At 36.8% G+C, this 16,409-nt stretch overlaps 1 protein-coding gene across 1 annotated transcript in view; it reads left to right on the top strand.

Annotated features, from left to right (window-relative positions):
• LOC105842638 (nephrin) overlaps positions 1 to 15,972 on the top strand; it is a 435,127-nt gene extending 419,155 nt beyond the window's left edge. Inside the window, exons 14-22 of the mRNA XM_038020059.2 lie at positions 5,269 to 5,362; positions 5,604 to 5,717; positions 6,113 to 6,225; positions 6,381 to 6,564; positions 7,505 to 7,633; positions 8,816 to 8,905; positions 10,290 to 10,681; positions 11,874 to 12,141; positions 12,529 to 15,972. Of these exons, the coding sequence (XP_037875987.1) occupies positions 5,269 to 5,362; positions 5,604 to 5,717; positions 6,113 to 6,225; positions 6,381 to 6,564; positions 7,505 to 7,633; positions 8,816 to 8,905; positions 10,290 to 10,681; positions 11,874 to 12,141; positions 12,529 to 12,626 (1,482 nt within the window). The 3' untranslated portion in view covers positions 12,627 to 15,972. The remainder of the gene's footprint in view (positions 1 to 5,268; positions 5,363 to 5,603; positions 5,718 to 6,112; positions 6,226 to 6,380; positions 6,565 to 7,504; positions 7,634 to 8,815; positions 8,906 to 10,289; positions 10,682 to 11,873; positions 12,142 to 12,528) is intronic.
• Positions 15,973 to 16,409: the final 437 nt, after the last annotated feature.

Here is a 16,409-nt window from a genome sequence, read left to right as displayed (position 1 = left end):
TCATCATCATAGTCGATTACTCTTAGTAGAGCAGTCGTGGTCATGTGGAATCCTTGTTTTTTATAGCCTTGACAGTTGTTCTCCAAAATTAGCAACTTTGTAGTTTGAATCTCAACTAAGCGGTATTGAGAATCGAAAAGCAATACTCAAAAGAGACTAACTGAAATATACCTAGTCAGGTCATAAGTATTGTCACATAGTAAAAACTTTTCTTTTAGAATGCTGGCCACAAAAAAGTTTATTGAATTCGAATTTCGAATTGTTCATGAAAATAAAAATGTATACTTTTAGAATTTTACTCATTTTTAAATATGGAGTGGACGCTTAAAGAAGACCGTGTTGCAGTTATTGCGTTGCATCGTTGCGGTTACGCGCCAATTCGAATTTTTAACATACTGAATAATTTGAATATAACCAAAAGATTCATTTATCGTACAATCAAACGATACAATGAAGACTCTAGTGTAGATGACAGGTCAAGAAGTGGTCGCCCTCGGTCTGTTAGGACTCCAGCAGTGATAAAAGCTGTGAAGGCGCGAATTCAAAGAAATCCCAAACGTAAGCAGAAACTGTTGGCCCTTCAGATGGGGTTAAGCAGAACCACGGTGAAAAGGGTGTTAAATGAAGACTTAGGGCTTCGGGCATATCGAAGAAAAACAGGACATCGTTTGAATGCTCGTCTAATGGACCTGAGACTGAAGAGATGCCGCGCTTTGTTGAAGCGGTACGCGGAAAAAAAAAATCGGGAAATTCTTTTTTCGGATGAAAAAATTTTTACCGTAGAAGAGAGCTACAACAAACAAAATGATAAGGTGTACGCACACAGTAGTGAAGAAGCGAGCAACCGTATTTCGCGTGTCCAACGAGGTCATTTTCCATCCAAGCTCATGGTATGGTTGGGAGTTTCTTATTGGGGCTTAACAGAGGTACTTTTATGTGGAGAAAGGTGTAAAAACGAATGCAGTTGTGTATCAAAATACAGTCCTGACGAACCTTGTGGAACCTGTTTCTCATACCATGTTCAATAACAGGCACTGGGTATTCCAACAAGATTCGGCGCCAGCTCATAGAGCGAAGAGCACACAAGACTGGCTGGCGGCGCGTGAAATCGATTTCATCCGGCACGAAGACTGGCCCTCCTCCAGTCCAGATTTGAATCCGTTAGATTACAAGATATGGCAACACTTGGAGGAAAAGGCGTGCTCAAAGCCTCATCCCAATTTGGAGTCACTCATGACATCCTTGATTAAGGCAGCCGCCGATATTGACATGGACTTCGTTCGTGCTGCGATAGACGACTGGCCGCGCAGATTGAAGGCCTGTATACAAAATCACGGAGGTCATTTTGAATAAACTTTAGTGTCATAAGAATCTATGTTTTGTTAAGTTCATTTTGGTATATGAATGGTTACATAATGAATAAACTTGTTTCAATTATTTTACATTAAACATGTGACAGAATTTATGACCTGACTAGGTATTTTTCGCTAATATTCCAGAAATATATATGCAATAGAAAATTGTTTCTTATTTGTTGACATTAATGATACCACCAGTATCTATGCGTCTAATAGAGAAAAAAAAACGTTAATGTTCAGTCGAAAGCAGAAAACCGTTTAAAACAACTACAAAGGTACGCGGTTTGTTTCCGTAACAAAAACACACCCGGCATTAATTTTTTTTTTAATTGTAACAATTTCCAGAGTTTCCGCCTCAACGGATGCTTTCATTAACGTCGGAAATACATTTGCGTACTTTTCGACTGGATGGTTTAAAGCAAAACGAAGCACAATTGTTTTTTTGTGTTGTCATTGTCGACACCGTTTTCTCGGTACATATCGAGGGGTGAAGGCTATTTAGTATAAGGGATGGTTTTACAACTTAACAGGAGAGCCATTTAAAGTTGGAAATTTGAAAAATTTAATGGAGCAAAGCTAATAGAAGTTCAATTAAAAAAAAAAAAAATTTAAAAAAAAAACTATAAAAAATACGCTTTTATAGAAAATATAACTAAAAAATTGAATTTTAATTTTATTATTTTTTTATTTAATATTGAATATTCATCGGTTCTTAATAAGTATGCGAAAATTCGAGTTAGTCCGACTTTTGAAGGGGATCAAAATCATGTTCAAAGATTCCGTTACGTACATACGTCTGAAGCTAATAAAAGCGTATTAAAAACATCGAACTGTTGATGGTAATACCCAAATAAAACGCACCTTTAATTACAAGGATAAATGTTGCGTATTAAGCGTAATATCGCTTAAATAGCCCTTGACCCCTCGATATAGTATTACGTCGTTTCGTTTATCTTTTTAATATAAAGCTTAGATTCGACTGTCAAGCCTATACCCCTTTTAAGTAAGAAGCAAATTTGCAACCGCTACGGCCGTCTGGTGTAGTGGTAAGTGACATGGTCACTACACAAGGGGGTCGCGGGTTCGAATCCCGCCAAGGGAAGAATATAAATGTCTTTTCCAGGGTTATGGATGTATATTAAATAAATGTATGTGTATAATAAAAAATCTTACATTTATTTCCGTTATCTGGTACCTGTAACACAAGTTATTTACGAACTTATCACGGGACCAGTTAACGTGGCGTGATTGTTAGTAAATATTTATTTATTTATTTATTTTAAACTGTCAATTGTTGACAGCGACACAGTAAAAAAAAAACAAAATTGTTTGTTCTTATTGAATTTTTTTTGTTTTAAATTTTCGTTATTGGTTCTTTTTTGCTTAATGCAATCAAACGGTGAAACAAAAAGACGTTGTTACATTTCTGATCATTCGCGTTTCGGTGCTGTCTTTAACCGAATTGATTCTTCTTTTAAATTCTACAATTCTCGTGCCCTATTTAAAAAAGATTGTGTAACACGGACATTGGCATTAGGATGACGTAAAAAATAATACTAAACAAAAATACATGAGTTATCGGAGCTTTTTAAGGCTTTTTTAAGAAGACTAGGTATCAAGTGTTACTTACTCTAAATTGTTTGATAGAGCTGAAGCACTTAAAATGACCCCTTTAAGACATTGTTATCTTATCTTATCTTATCTAATACCTTTAAACGAGCAATTCTTGTATATTAATATATATGTATATAATCTGAATCTCGGAAACGGCTCCAACGATTTTCATAAAATATAGTATACAGGGGATTTCGGGGGCGATAAATCGATCTAGCTACGATTTATTTTTAGAAAATGTTGTTTTATTCGTTTTTTCAATAATCAACTCTTCCCGACATCTATTGGCGAATAATAATACTATTTTTCTTAATTGAAGGCAACTAACCGCTTTAAAGACACACAACAAGATGGCGTTATAAAAAAAAAACCGAGCGAAGCTCTGTCATCATCTAGTTTATTTTTATTGCTTAGATGGCTGGACGAGTTCGGGAGTCTACTGAGTCCTTAGACATCAACAACGTAAATGCTGTCACTCATCTTGAGATATGAGTTCTAATGTTTCAGTTTTACTGCTCCAACCTTTAATCGAAATGCATTACTGCTTCACGGCAAAAATAGGCAACGTGGTGGTACTTAACAGCGCGGGTCACAAGATGTCCTACCACCAATAAAGTAACATAAATGGTTTCACACTTACGATAATTTTATTATTATAATTAAAATTATAGGTCATTAGTGGTGGAAGAGCACACAGATATATAGAAAGCCTACGTGTGATGCCAATGCCGTTATGACGATTAATAAAACAACCTTACTCTTTTTTTTTGTTGCTTAGATGGGTGGACGAGCTCACAGCCCACCTGATGTTAAGTGGTTACTGGAGCCCATAGACATCCACAACGTAAATGCGCCACCCACCTTGAGATACAAGTTCTAAGGTCTCAAGTATAGTAACGACGGCTGCCCCACCCTTCAAACTGAAACGCATTACTGCTTCACGGCAGAAATTGGCAGGGTGGTGGTACCCACCCGCGCGGACTCACAAGAGGTCCTACCACCAGTAAAAAATAGATTTTGCTGTCTATTTATCATTGTATTTGAAAAAAAATCTAATGATTGCTACAAATACTTTACGTGGCTGTTTGAAATCAAATTCGTTAGTCTCCTTGCTTTCAAAAAAAAAAATTGGCGCACAAACCGATTTTAATCATAAGGGTGAATTCAAGTATCAAATATAGTGACCCACAATCCTAACTTAATGTTATAAGCCAAGCTCTAAACTATATACGAGAACTAGTTCATAATGGTTCACATTCAAATACATTTCAATTATAAACACACAGAGCAATTACAAAGACTAATCGACGCCATATTTGTTTTACCTACCGACCTTCAAACACGCTATTATATTTCAACTCTTAACCCGCTTAATGGAATCCATTGTTTTGATAAACATTGATAATTAGATTTGCGATTCATAAAAGATTTTCACTTGAACGTAGAACTTAAGTTCTTCCTAGATTTGTTTCGACGAGACGAATGACTGCATCGCGTTAGATATAGTTAGGAGGCTATACCTACCCTCATATACTTTAAATACTGGTGAATATATTTGAACGCCTCCAATAGATGGCGTTAGTGGTAAAATTATGCGCTATCGATGTGTGTTCCCAAAACATATGTAAGGGAAATGATATTTTGAATTAATTGCATACCCGATCCTGCGGAACGAGTGGTAAACAGTCGGATCCTCCCGATCCACTATCGGTACTTTTAGGTACCGCAAGCACTGGTCATCGTCCTCGCCGTACCCTTCGGTTGCGACGAAGGGCTCGGCGAGGAAATTAACCCACAGACACAGCCCATTGAGTCTCTCGCCGGATCTTCTCAGTAGATCGCATTTCCGAACCGGTGGTAGATTCTGAAAAGCACTACTCTTGCTAGGGCTAGTGCTAGCAACGTCAGATTAGCGCCCCGTGAGCTCACCTACTCGTCCGGTTAAGCTGGCATAAGCCCCTTGATTACCCAGCTTAAGTAGGAGAAACAATTTTTGTTTTTAAAGTAAATTGCTTTACGCCAAACTACCAGTAGTGTCTCAGTTAACACAACCTGTTGGGACCTATAATGGATTAGTCACCCAGGGTTCTTCGGGGACGGACCGTCAACCCATGATTCGGTCACATACGACGACGAAAGCCTTTTGTCTGATGCTTTCCAAAATCAAAATGCACTGGAGTTCAGTTGGAGAAACCTATGTTCAGCAGTGGACAGTGGACAGGCTGAGATGACATGACAATGACCCTGCTATCTTGTTTATAAAAAAAAGCTATTTTATCGGTATTTTCTCTACCAGGATTCCATAAGGTACCACTGGTGGTTCAACAGTTCTGCTCACAGCAAACACGAGCTCTCCACCACAGCCATGACGACAGCTCAGAACCTGCCTGGTACGTACAAAACCTTCCAACATCTCTGGTTTCAGAAGTACTTCTTCAGTGGTGAAGAGAATCAGCATAGAATCGTAACATTGGTATCTTATCATTATGGTGCAATTATCGATATTGGGATTCGAGTGCCATGATGAGCATTAATATACCAGAAAATTTCCTAATCTTTAAATTGCTGTCTCTTTTGGTTCAATGAGCTTTCGGTAGATTTTCGTGCTTGACGTACTGTACTGTTTCACAGGAACGTATCTCTACATGGTGAACACGTCTTCGGACTACGGCTGGGTTCAATGCTCAGGATCTAACATGGTGGGAGGACAGGCGAAGCCATGTCTATTCCACATACTTCCAGCTGGTAAGTGAGATATCAGCATTCATTATAAACACAGACTTTGCTCGCTGAAGCGCATCTAAAAGCCGGTGACAGTAAAATTTTATTAATAACTAGCTGACACGGCAGACTTTGTAGTGCCTCAATCGATAAATAAAAGACCTAAACTTTTGTATAAAATAAACTTAAAACAAACAAAAGGAATCCGTCCGACGGGGGACACATGAAAGGAAAAACAAAATTGTTATTTTTATTTAATTCCAAGCATTTTCATATGTATCTACTTTTTAAACCTTTTCTGGACTTCGACAAACAATTCAAGACCAACATTAGCCAAACCGGTCCAGCCGTTCTCGAATTTTAGTGAGACTAAGGAACAACAATTCATTTTTATATATAGAGATAATGTTTCTCCATAGACAAACCATCGGCACCTAAAGCATGCGAAATCACGAATGTAACATACGACTCTTTGACACTGAACTGCACGCCGGGACACGACGGCGGCCTTCGACAATACTTTCTGTTACAAGTAAGTAAAATACTAATTTCTTATTAAATTACTTTTAAATACTTATTAAAGTATTTTTAGTTATGCCCATGACTAGAGAAAATTAATCAAAATATTACTGATTTCAAATCCTCGGTACGAAACAGAAAAACAATTTTTTTTATTATTTTCAACAGATATTCGACATGGCAACCGGCTTACTGCTCCGCAATATGACGGGGGAAGAACCAGAATTCGAAGTGTCGGGGTTGCCAGCCGGCAACGCTTTAGGAGTTGCCATAAAAGCGTTTAATCGAAAAGGATCTAGCGAGCCATTGTCGTTGAGTTCGAACTTACTGAAGTACCCACAAAGACATACGGGTTAGCAAAGTATTTTCACAGTGAGATTTTTTTCGCAACAGGCATAGATAATACACATAAACTAATTACAGATAAGCAACTCAAACGTTCAACAAAAAAATTTACAGGGCGTTGGCCACTAGATGGCTTCGCTTCGATTAGTTTCTAATTGCTCCTATAGATGGCAGTAACATATTACCTAACCTATATTTTATATTTAATGAAGGATTTTGTAAACTTTCAGAAAGTACAAATTGATAAAATTTAATCAATTTGTCTATAACAAATAAAGACTTTTATGATTTATTGATTTTTTTATGTTCTAGGCCTAGTGTTGTAACTATACTTGAGACCTTAGAACTTATATCTCAAGGGGGGTGACACATTTACATTCTAGATGTCTATGGGCTCCAGTAACCACTTATCACCAGGTGGGCTGTGAGCTCGTCCACACATCTAAGCAATAAAAAATAAAAACAAAGATTAGCGACTGTCCTACCCTTCGAACCGCATCGTTTGATTATTTCTCGGCAGAAATAGGCAAAGCAAGTCTCTAGAGCTTAGCATACTCAAAAATCTTACCTCCTATCGTTCCACCTATTACGATACCATACACTTCAGTTTCATCATCATCATCAGCCCACACTCGTCCACTGCTGGACATAGGCCTCTCCCAATCCACACCACTGAGCCCCGTCTTCGGCTCTCCTCATCCACAAAAAGAGCTGTGTCTCTGCGTTTTCCAACACGCCTGCCCAGCGTGAAGATTATGGGCATTTCCTCCATGAAAGACTTCAGTTTCAAGGGGAAGCTATCCACGGATAACCTAACCACGGAGAGGTTATTTCAGTCGGTGGGATTTAATGTGCCCATTTATGCCTCTAAAAGACTGAAGATGATTACTTATATCGGAACCGAATCGCCTTATGGGTACAATGATTGATCGGCCCATTTGTTTCAGCACAAGTACCAGTTAAAGTTGAACTTACCACAGTATTGATAATAGTATTAGCGGCGGTAGGTCTGATCGCTGCGATGACGGCTTTGTCAGCCGCGGTGTTCTGCTGCCGATACTGTCAGAAGAAGGAAGGTAAGTCTGAAGATTGGAAGCCATATTCGCTCGAATCATTCTTAATGTTAGTTTCAATTTATTAAACACAATTGTATAATTTTTTGATGGTTTTAAAACACTTTAAAACATTGGTTTATGAAGATCTTAAAATTTTTTTTCTATTTAGATTGACTCTGGTCATTTTTGGAACCGATGCAATAGTTCAACATTGAACAAGGATTGCACAATAAAATCTAAGAGTTCGGGAGAAATAGTTCGGGAGAAATACTTCGGGATACGTGTAAAAAAAATAGATGTAGAAATAAAAAATGGAAGAGTGAATCTTATAAATTCTCTCGGGTTAATAATTAGAAATTTATAGATGCTTTCTATCTCTCCATCTCTTACCAAATCTTGTTTGGGAGCTAATCTCCTCCATAATATGACAAAGAACCCAGGGCTGAATCTTTTAAAGTATACTTCCTTCGATATGCCTGCTAGATTTCTAAATGTACTTCTAACTTAAGTGAAAATGTTGTTCAAAACTATTAAGGTCCGGAACAAATTAGTTGACCTTCTACTTTCCTCACGATATGAACACCGCGTAATGGAATCTGTATTTTTAAATTAACCACATTATTTTGATCCCCGATAGTTAACGCAAATTGGCAATTATTGTTAACACTACCCTATACTTAATACGTTCATAATGAATACTGATAAAAAAACCGTATAACTCTCTGTTGACTTGTCCTTTTCCTTAATGTTCTACCAAAGTCTGTGCTTTCAACTAATTCATTCTAAAATTTTAAGCAGAGATATTGCAATATTGTTCGATTCCCATTTCGGGCAAACATTCGTGTTATGAACAAGTTTTTTTGTTCTGTATCTCTATTGAATATCTATGTATATATATATATATATATATATATATATATATATATATATATATATATATATATATATATATATATATATATATATATATGAACGTATATACGTACGTCTGTTTCTCATAGTACAGGAAATCCTTGTTACGGGCCAAACTATCGTATGTGAATTTTCCCGGATAATTATAATTACATGCAAATAATCTATTACCGCTATCCTTCCTATTAATTTTGGCAATGAAAAACTAGCAGTTGATAAAGACCCAATTAGCCATTACACATACATTAACTTACCAAGATAAATAATTAAAGATACATTAATCTATCTCAGGTAAAAGTGAGAAAGACAAGCGGCAACAGGACGAGACCTTGAATATACCACTAACCAGCACCAAGGAATCTGAAAGCGTTGATAGTATAGGTAAGAATATGTTTCAAAGGATTCCAAACTCTTTATGAAAACAATAAAATTGGATGGCTATTCGAGTCCCAAGCTATTTTGGTTTCTTGACTTTTCTTGTAGAGGCAACTTTTTTTTATTTCTTAGATGGGTGAACGAGCTGACAGTCCACCTGGTGTTAAGTGGTTAATGGAGCCTATAGACATCTACGATGTAAATGCGCCACCCACCCTGCGATATAAGTTCTAAGGTCTCAAGTATAGTTAGAGCGGCTGCCCCACCCTTCAAACCGAAACGCATTACTGCTTCACGGCAGAAATAGGTAGGGTGGTGGTACCTACCCGCGCGGACTCACAAGAGGTTTTACGACCAGTAAAACTTATTGCAATGCAATACTGCATCATCATTCAATCAAAAATTGTTATAATCTAAATGATGGGAATGGAAAGTACTGTGTCATTATTGAAATCCCGTAGTCCGGTACCAATTTTTCTAATGATATACGTACTTGACACGTTTTCAAGAATAACTTCCAAGATGAAGGAATAGCATTGTGTAACATAAAAATCTAACTAGCAAAAAATAAAAGTTTGCTTATTTACGTTTTTTTTTTTTATTGCTTAGATGGGTGGACGAGCTCATAGCCCACCTGATGTTAAGTGGTTACTGGAGCCCATAGACATCTACAACGTAAATGCGCCACCCACCTTGAGATATAAGTTGTAAGGTCTCAGTATAGTTACAACGGCTGCCCCACCCTTCAAACCGAAACGCATTGCTGCTTCACGGCAGAAATAGGCAGAGCGGTGGTACCTACCCGCGCGGACTCACAACAGGTCCTACCACCAGTAATTACGCAAATTATAATTTTGCGGGTTTCACTTTTATTACACGATGTTATTTCTTTACCATAGAAGTCAATCGTGAACATTTGTTGAGTACGTATTTCATTAAAAAAATTGGTACCCGCCTGCGGGATTCGAACACCGGTGCATCGCTTCAACACGAATGCACCGGAGGTCTTATCTTTTAGGCCACGACGACTACAGTACACATATTTTGAGTACAGTATACATTTGAGGCTCAGACCTCATGTCTCAAGATGGATGGTGGCGTTCACGTTGTAATGTCTACAAGTTCCAAGAATCAGTTAAATCAGACAAATACATAATTATTATTTTTTTGTTTCAAAATCTCGAATTCAATCCAACATAATCAAAGTGTAATGGTTTCTTTTCGTAGTGATCTTGATAATATTTTCAGAGCAGAATCTAACAGAGTCATAGATGTACCATTTTGGATTGCATTAGACCGCTTGTCTTAATTTAACCAGAATTCATAGACATCAAACCAATTGTAATGAAATTTTGGATGATTTAAACTAACTAAAGAATTTTAATTGCAGACAAAAATCCAGATATAATACCACTGGATGGAAAAATTAGTGACAGCTGTTCAAATAAATCCTCCACCACTGACTACAGCTCTATAAGGCCTCTCATTTCGAAAACGCCAGACAAATACGATCTTCAAACGAACTGCGACAGATTCTACGACCACAATCTGGACCAATGCAACCAGTACATACAAGTTCGCCCAATCGATTATAGACGGCCCACGTATGCACCAACTTTGGCTCCAATGCCGAATTTGGGGCCAAGCATACAGAGTCTGGGGCCGATGAGCAGTCTACATTTATCGAATGTTGGACCAAACGATTGTCATAGACAGTACGATAAGGTTTACGAAGATTGGTTGAAATATAAGAATGCTTTGCCGCTGAATACTACTGGCCTGGTAAGTGACTAGTAACTTAACTGCGACTAGTAACTAGTAACGTAACTTTTACTAACGCAAAATTACTAATTACTACGCAAAATAATAATTTGCGTAATTACTGGTGGAGAGACCTCTTGTGAGTCCGCACAGGTAGGTACCCTGTCTATTTCTGTCGTGAAGCAGTAATGCGTTTCGGTTTGAAGAGTGGGGCAGCCGCTGTAACTATACTGAGCCCTTAGAACCCTTAGAACTTATATCTCAAAGTGGGTGGCGTATTTACGTTGCAGATGTCTATGGGCTCCAGTAACCATTTAACACCAGGTGGGCTGTGAGCTCGTCCAGCCATCGGACTAAAGCTGAAAGAGCTTGCTAACACTGATTCTAGCATGAGCGGTAATTGGCAGAATCCAATACCAGATCGGAATCTCGAAAAACATTTTTTTTTATGACAAGAAAAAGGGGTAACAACTTTTTTTTTATTGCCCGAGCTGGCAGACTAGCATAACTAGCTGGCAGACATTGCCTAGCTGGCAGACAAAATAAAATAAAAAAATTTTTCACTCTAATAATACACTCTGGCTTATTTTGAGTAGTAGTTAAGTAAATATGAAAGACGACGCGCATTTTGTAAACTGTTTTTCTTGAAAGCATTTGATTCTGTCCGGAGATCCTAAATCAACTGTTTAATTCTTCAAGGAGCTACTCAAATTTTGCGCGATATTTAAAACAGAAAAAAACGAGTTTCGATTTCACTTTCTCTTATTTGATTTTCTCGAGCTGATTTTTTTTCTCTCCTACTTATGCTGATAGCCTTGAGAGGTTATTTCAGCTTCTCCTTGACGTGTAGATGAGCTCACTGCAAAAAATTTGAAAAATATCGATTTTGTGACCTTTGACTCCTAACTTTAAAACTTGCGACTACCCAATTATATGTGAATTTTGAGAATAGTTTTACTGGGTATGTCGATTTTTCGAGATATTCACCTAATTTGGCCTAAAAAGAGTGGACTACTTTCCGGTCCTGTAAATAAACATGGCTGGCAAGGTTATCTACCGCCAACATATACAGTTTTGTTTACCGTTGAATTGACCAATAATAAGCATATAAAAATTTAGGACAACTAGGTAAACTATAACCCGAATCAAAATACAATTCAACTAATTTCACGTAACACATCGACTTGTTTGACTCGGCCTTCCTTCTTTTCAGTTACCAGCTGAACAGCTAATGCCTCCCGAACTATACGCGACCCCCCCTCCAACGATATACAGTAACAGCAGCAGGAATCCCCTCAATCTGACGCAGATGCCGAATTTGGAGCCGAGATACCACTTGGAGCCAAGGTCCCTGATGACCCAGGACTCCAGGAGCTGTTCCAACTCGCCCCCGGTTAGATTTAACACGGACAACACCGTTTATTATAGCAAAGGCGTGGACCGAACCAATACGTTACCACATTTGAAAAGTAGGATAAATGGTATGTATACATTTTTCTATTACATCAACGTTTAACTATGATTTATTGTGTTCATTATAGCTTGCATAGTTACAGGCATTTTGTGGGTACTACTACCAAGCCTACTTCTGCCGTGAAGCAGTAATGCATTTCGGTTTGATAGGTGGAACAAGTGTTGTACTATGAAACTGAGTTTTGAACTCATGTCTCAAGATCGATAGTGGCATTTACATTGTAGATGTCTATGGGCCCGGATAACCACTCAGCACCAAGTGCCGTGAGTTCGTTCACCCATCTAAGCAATAAAAAAGGGCTTAAAAAGCAAAACGTTCTTTATAACAATGCAATTGAGAATTGCAATATGACATTTGAAAGTTCACTTAACGTAAATGAATATCTTGTTCGCAGTAAATTCTCCGGTACAGACGCCGTGTGATAACAAGACTAGCTCAACAAAATCACCAGAAACAAATTTAGAGCATTTAAAATTAACAACGAAAGACTGAAGCGAAGAAAAACTAATTTGGCAATATAGTGAATATAAGACTTGACGGAAGTGAACAATATAAACGAGTTGACACATACGTTTAGTGCAAAATGAAAATGAGTTGACACTATGCGCTTAGTGCAAAATGAAAATGAGTTGACACTATGCGTTTAGTGCACAATGAAAACGAGATTATTAAATAGTGTTATTGTGTTATTAAGTGAAAAATTGACAATGCGCAAAACAATGCAAATGAGTTTTAAGTGTGCTAGTGATTTAATGAGAACAATTGAACTGAGTTTAAATTATATGAAACGAGTGTTCATGAATGTACTTACTGTGGTGTCGTGATCGTAAATTTGAGTTTTTTTTATTTTATAAAACGCTTTTTTTAGTGATTTTTTTAATTGTTTCACAAAAAAAAAAGTAACAAACAAGAATTTGTTTCCTAAAGAATAACAATTATTTTTAATTTAACAATAACATAAATTATTTTGTATAATTAATAATGAATATAATTTAACTATTTAGTTTATAGTTTATAATTGAAACAGATGGCGTCCATTTATTTTTTTATTGCGCTGCGTAATTAAAAAAGTTTCAGTTTTCTCTCTTCAAAAGGCCTAATAGTATAGAAGCTGCCAGAAACATTTTTTAAATTTAATTTGTAAGTAAAATTAACGTCAATTCGATAGAGTTTAATGTAGAACAAAAAAAATCCGAACATCTAACGTTATAAAAGACTGAAGGAACAGTAGTATCAAAAACTTTGTACGAGGTAAGAATATTTTTTTAGTTTAGACGAACATACAGCCCACCCTACGGTAAGTGGCAACTGAAGGAAATTAGGTTAATGAAGGGTTTTTCTAAAGATTTTTACTATTTTTTTTTACATCACCGTCGACGATTTGTTCGCGGGCATCAGTAATCGAATAGTTAACTTAATAAAGCAGCTCTCAGTTCGTTTTACGTAGCATCGACATATAAACGATACAATTAGAATCAACAATAGCGTTTCAAGATTTTGTTTAAATTGCTTCCATTCCTCGATCTCCAACGCCAACTCGTCAGGGCATTTCCAGGTCCCGTACGTGATTCTCCCATCGGTTCCGCCTTCCAGGAACTCTTTCGGCGACTCGGAGTACAGTGGCGTCCTAGAATGTACAGCATCTTGAAGATCTACCTTGTAGTACTTGAGTACCACGCATTCACTCTCGCTCTGTCTCTTTCTATGCCATGTTAAACGTTTAGCGCAACCTTGTTGGAAGTCGCATTAGAAGTTTCACTTCAACAAAAGAAGGCAAAGTTAGGTAATCCAGGCGCTTAGTAACTAAATTCGATATAATAACTTCAGTGGGCCGCGTAAGGCACCGGTGACCTACACGGCATTCAATGGGTTAAAATTAGTCTTTAAAAAATTGCCTGAGAGACTGTTAGAGTATTTTAATTTTAACAATCAATGCTCGGATGACGTAGACCACCTGTCCTGGTTTCCACCTGTCCTGGTGAAACTAGAAAGGCTTTTGGGCCACCAGTAAAATTTCAATCATAAAAAAAGAAGGAAATATCTCTTTCTTTATCTCTCTCTCTCTGGTATAAAATAGTCAGAATGGAATCACCAACGCATGTTACTATAATCTAGATTACAAATTAATTTTGTTTTGTATTTAAATTAATTAAGATTATGTAGGCAAGGGTTTATTTAAGTAATTGAAAATAATAAGTAATGTTTTTTTTTTTAGATTTTACACGCACACGATACGACAACAAAAAATATTTAGGATTGTAAAAAAGAAAATTGTTACTAAATGAATATGTAAATAATGTAAAAAAAAAATATGAAAAAGAAACTAGTATGTACAAATTCTAAAATACGAATTGTTGCCATTTTTATTATTATTTTTTTTATAATATAAATTTAATAATTATAAAAATTAAATTAGAAAACTAACAGAAAAAAGTCGAGCTTTATTTCAATGTGAAATTATAAACTAATTGATTTAATCAAAAATAGGTTTTTTTTTTAATATTCCAAAAATTGTCTTCGATGTTTTTGATTTATTTTGCTCTGATGAAATGAAAATACATAATAATAATAATAATTGCTTCGGTTGATGAGCGTGGTTACGGCACGCCTGTTGTTAAGTGGTTACCGGAGCCCGTGGACATCAACAAAATAAATGCCGCCACCCATCTTGAAACACGAATTCTATGTCTTAATTTTATAGTTAGTACAATGACAGTCCCACCCTTCAGACTGAAACGCATTACTGCTTCGTGGCAGACATAGGCTGGACGTTAGTGCTGATCCGTGCGAGCTCACAACACGCCCTATCACCACTGTTTATTTCTCTGCAAATGGTCCTAAAAATAAAAAATAAACAATGCTAAATTTATATTTCGACAACAAACAGTTTTATCTTAAATTAAAATCGACAAAATGTTTGGTTTATTTAAATAGTTATTCAGGGTACCTCTTGGAGCAGTAAAATTTGTAATGTATTACAAACACATCCTTTTTTTAAACTATGATAAATGTGTTTTTTTTTATTGCTTAGATGGGTGGACGAACTCACGGCCCACCTGATGTTAAGTGGTTACTGAAGCCCATAGACATCTACAACGTAAATGCGCCACCCACTTTGAGATATAAGTTCTAAAGTCTCAGTATAGTTACAACGGCTGCCCTACCTTTCAAACCGAAACGCATTGCTGCTTCACGGCAGAAATAGGCGGGGTGGTGGTACCTACCCGTGCGGACTCACAAGAGGTTCTAGCACCAGTAACTACGCAAATTATAATTTTGCGGGTTTGATTTTTATTACACGATGTTATCCCTTCACCGTGGAAGTCAATCGTGAACACCTGTTAAGTACGTATTTCATTAGAAAAATTGGTACCCGTCTGCGGGATTCGAACACCGTTGCATCGCTCAACACGAATGCACCGGACGTCTTATCCTTTAGGCCACGACGACTTCAAACTAACTCGGGTGACCATGATTTATCATTCGAATTTCGATGATTTATTCTCGAAACTGCATAAGCCTATGTCTGTCTACTAAACAGTAATCAAATTCCGGAAATTGTACAAGTAAAACAAAGGCAAGATTAAACTTTATAAATGCACAATAATAATTTTTATTTACGCTAAAAATAATTTGTCGTTACGCTAAAACGCTAATACTTAATTAATCAATTTAAAGAGCCATTTGTAAGTATATAATATGTTATGTTTACAATTTCGCATTTCATCAGAAAAGATACAAAGTATATTTATATATATATAATTGTTAAACTGCAGTGTTGTTTGTAATGTAAATTGTATTAAATAGAATATATTGATTATATGTGATAATGAAATAATTGTTTCAATTGGAGATCCGTTTTCGTTATTATTATCATCATTACTATTTCCCTTCCCAGTTCCCTGTTTTCCTATTTCCTCAATTCGGAAGTTAACTGATGTAATTTTTTTTGTGTAATCAGATGAACTAGCTTACAGTCCATCTGGCGTTAAGTGGTTACAGAAGCCCGTTGACATCAGTAACGTAAATACCACCATTAAATTTACGACATGAATCTCAGTTTTATAGTAGAACGATTGGATCATTCAAGCCAAAACGCATTACTGCTTTACAGCAGTCACGGGCTGGATAGTGGTACCTACCCGTGCGGGCTTCCAATCCATCCGTACCTTCTGGTCACGTAAAAACGATAATAATACTAGCTGACCCGGCAGACTTCGTAGTGCCTCAATCGATAAATAAAATACCTAAACTTTTGTATAAAATAAACTTAAA

The sequence above is a fragment of the Bombyx mori genome, chromosome 24 (genome assembly GCF_030269925.1).
Source record: "Bombyx mori chromosome 24, ASM3026992v2".
In the NCBI taxonomy this organism is placed as follows: Eukaryota; Metazoa; Arthropoda; class Insecta; order Lepidoptera; family Bombycidae; genus Bombyx; species Bombyx mori.
Note: the sequence above shows the minus strand (reverse complement) of the source record. Positions and strands in the feature narration are given on the sequence as shown.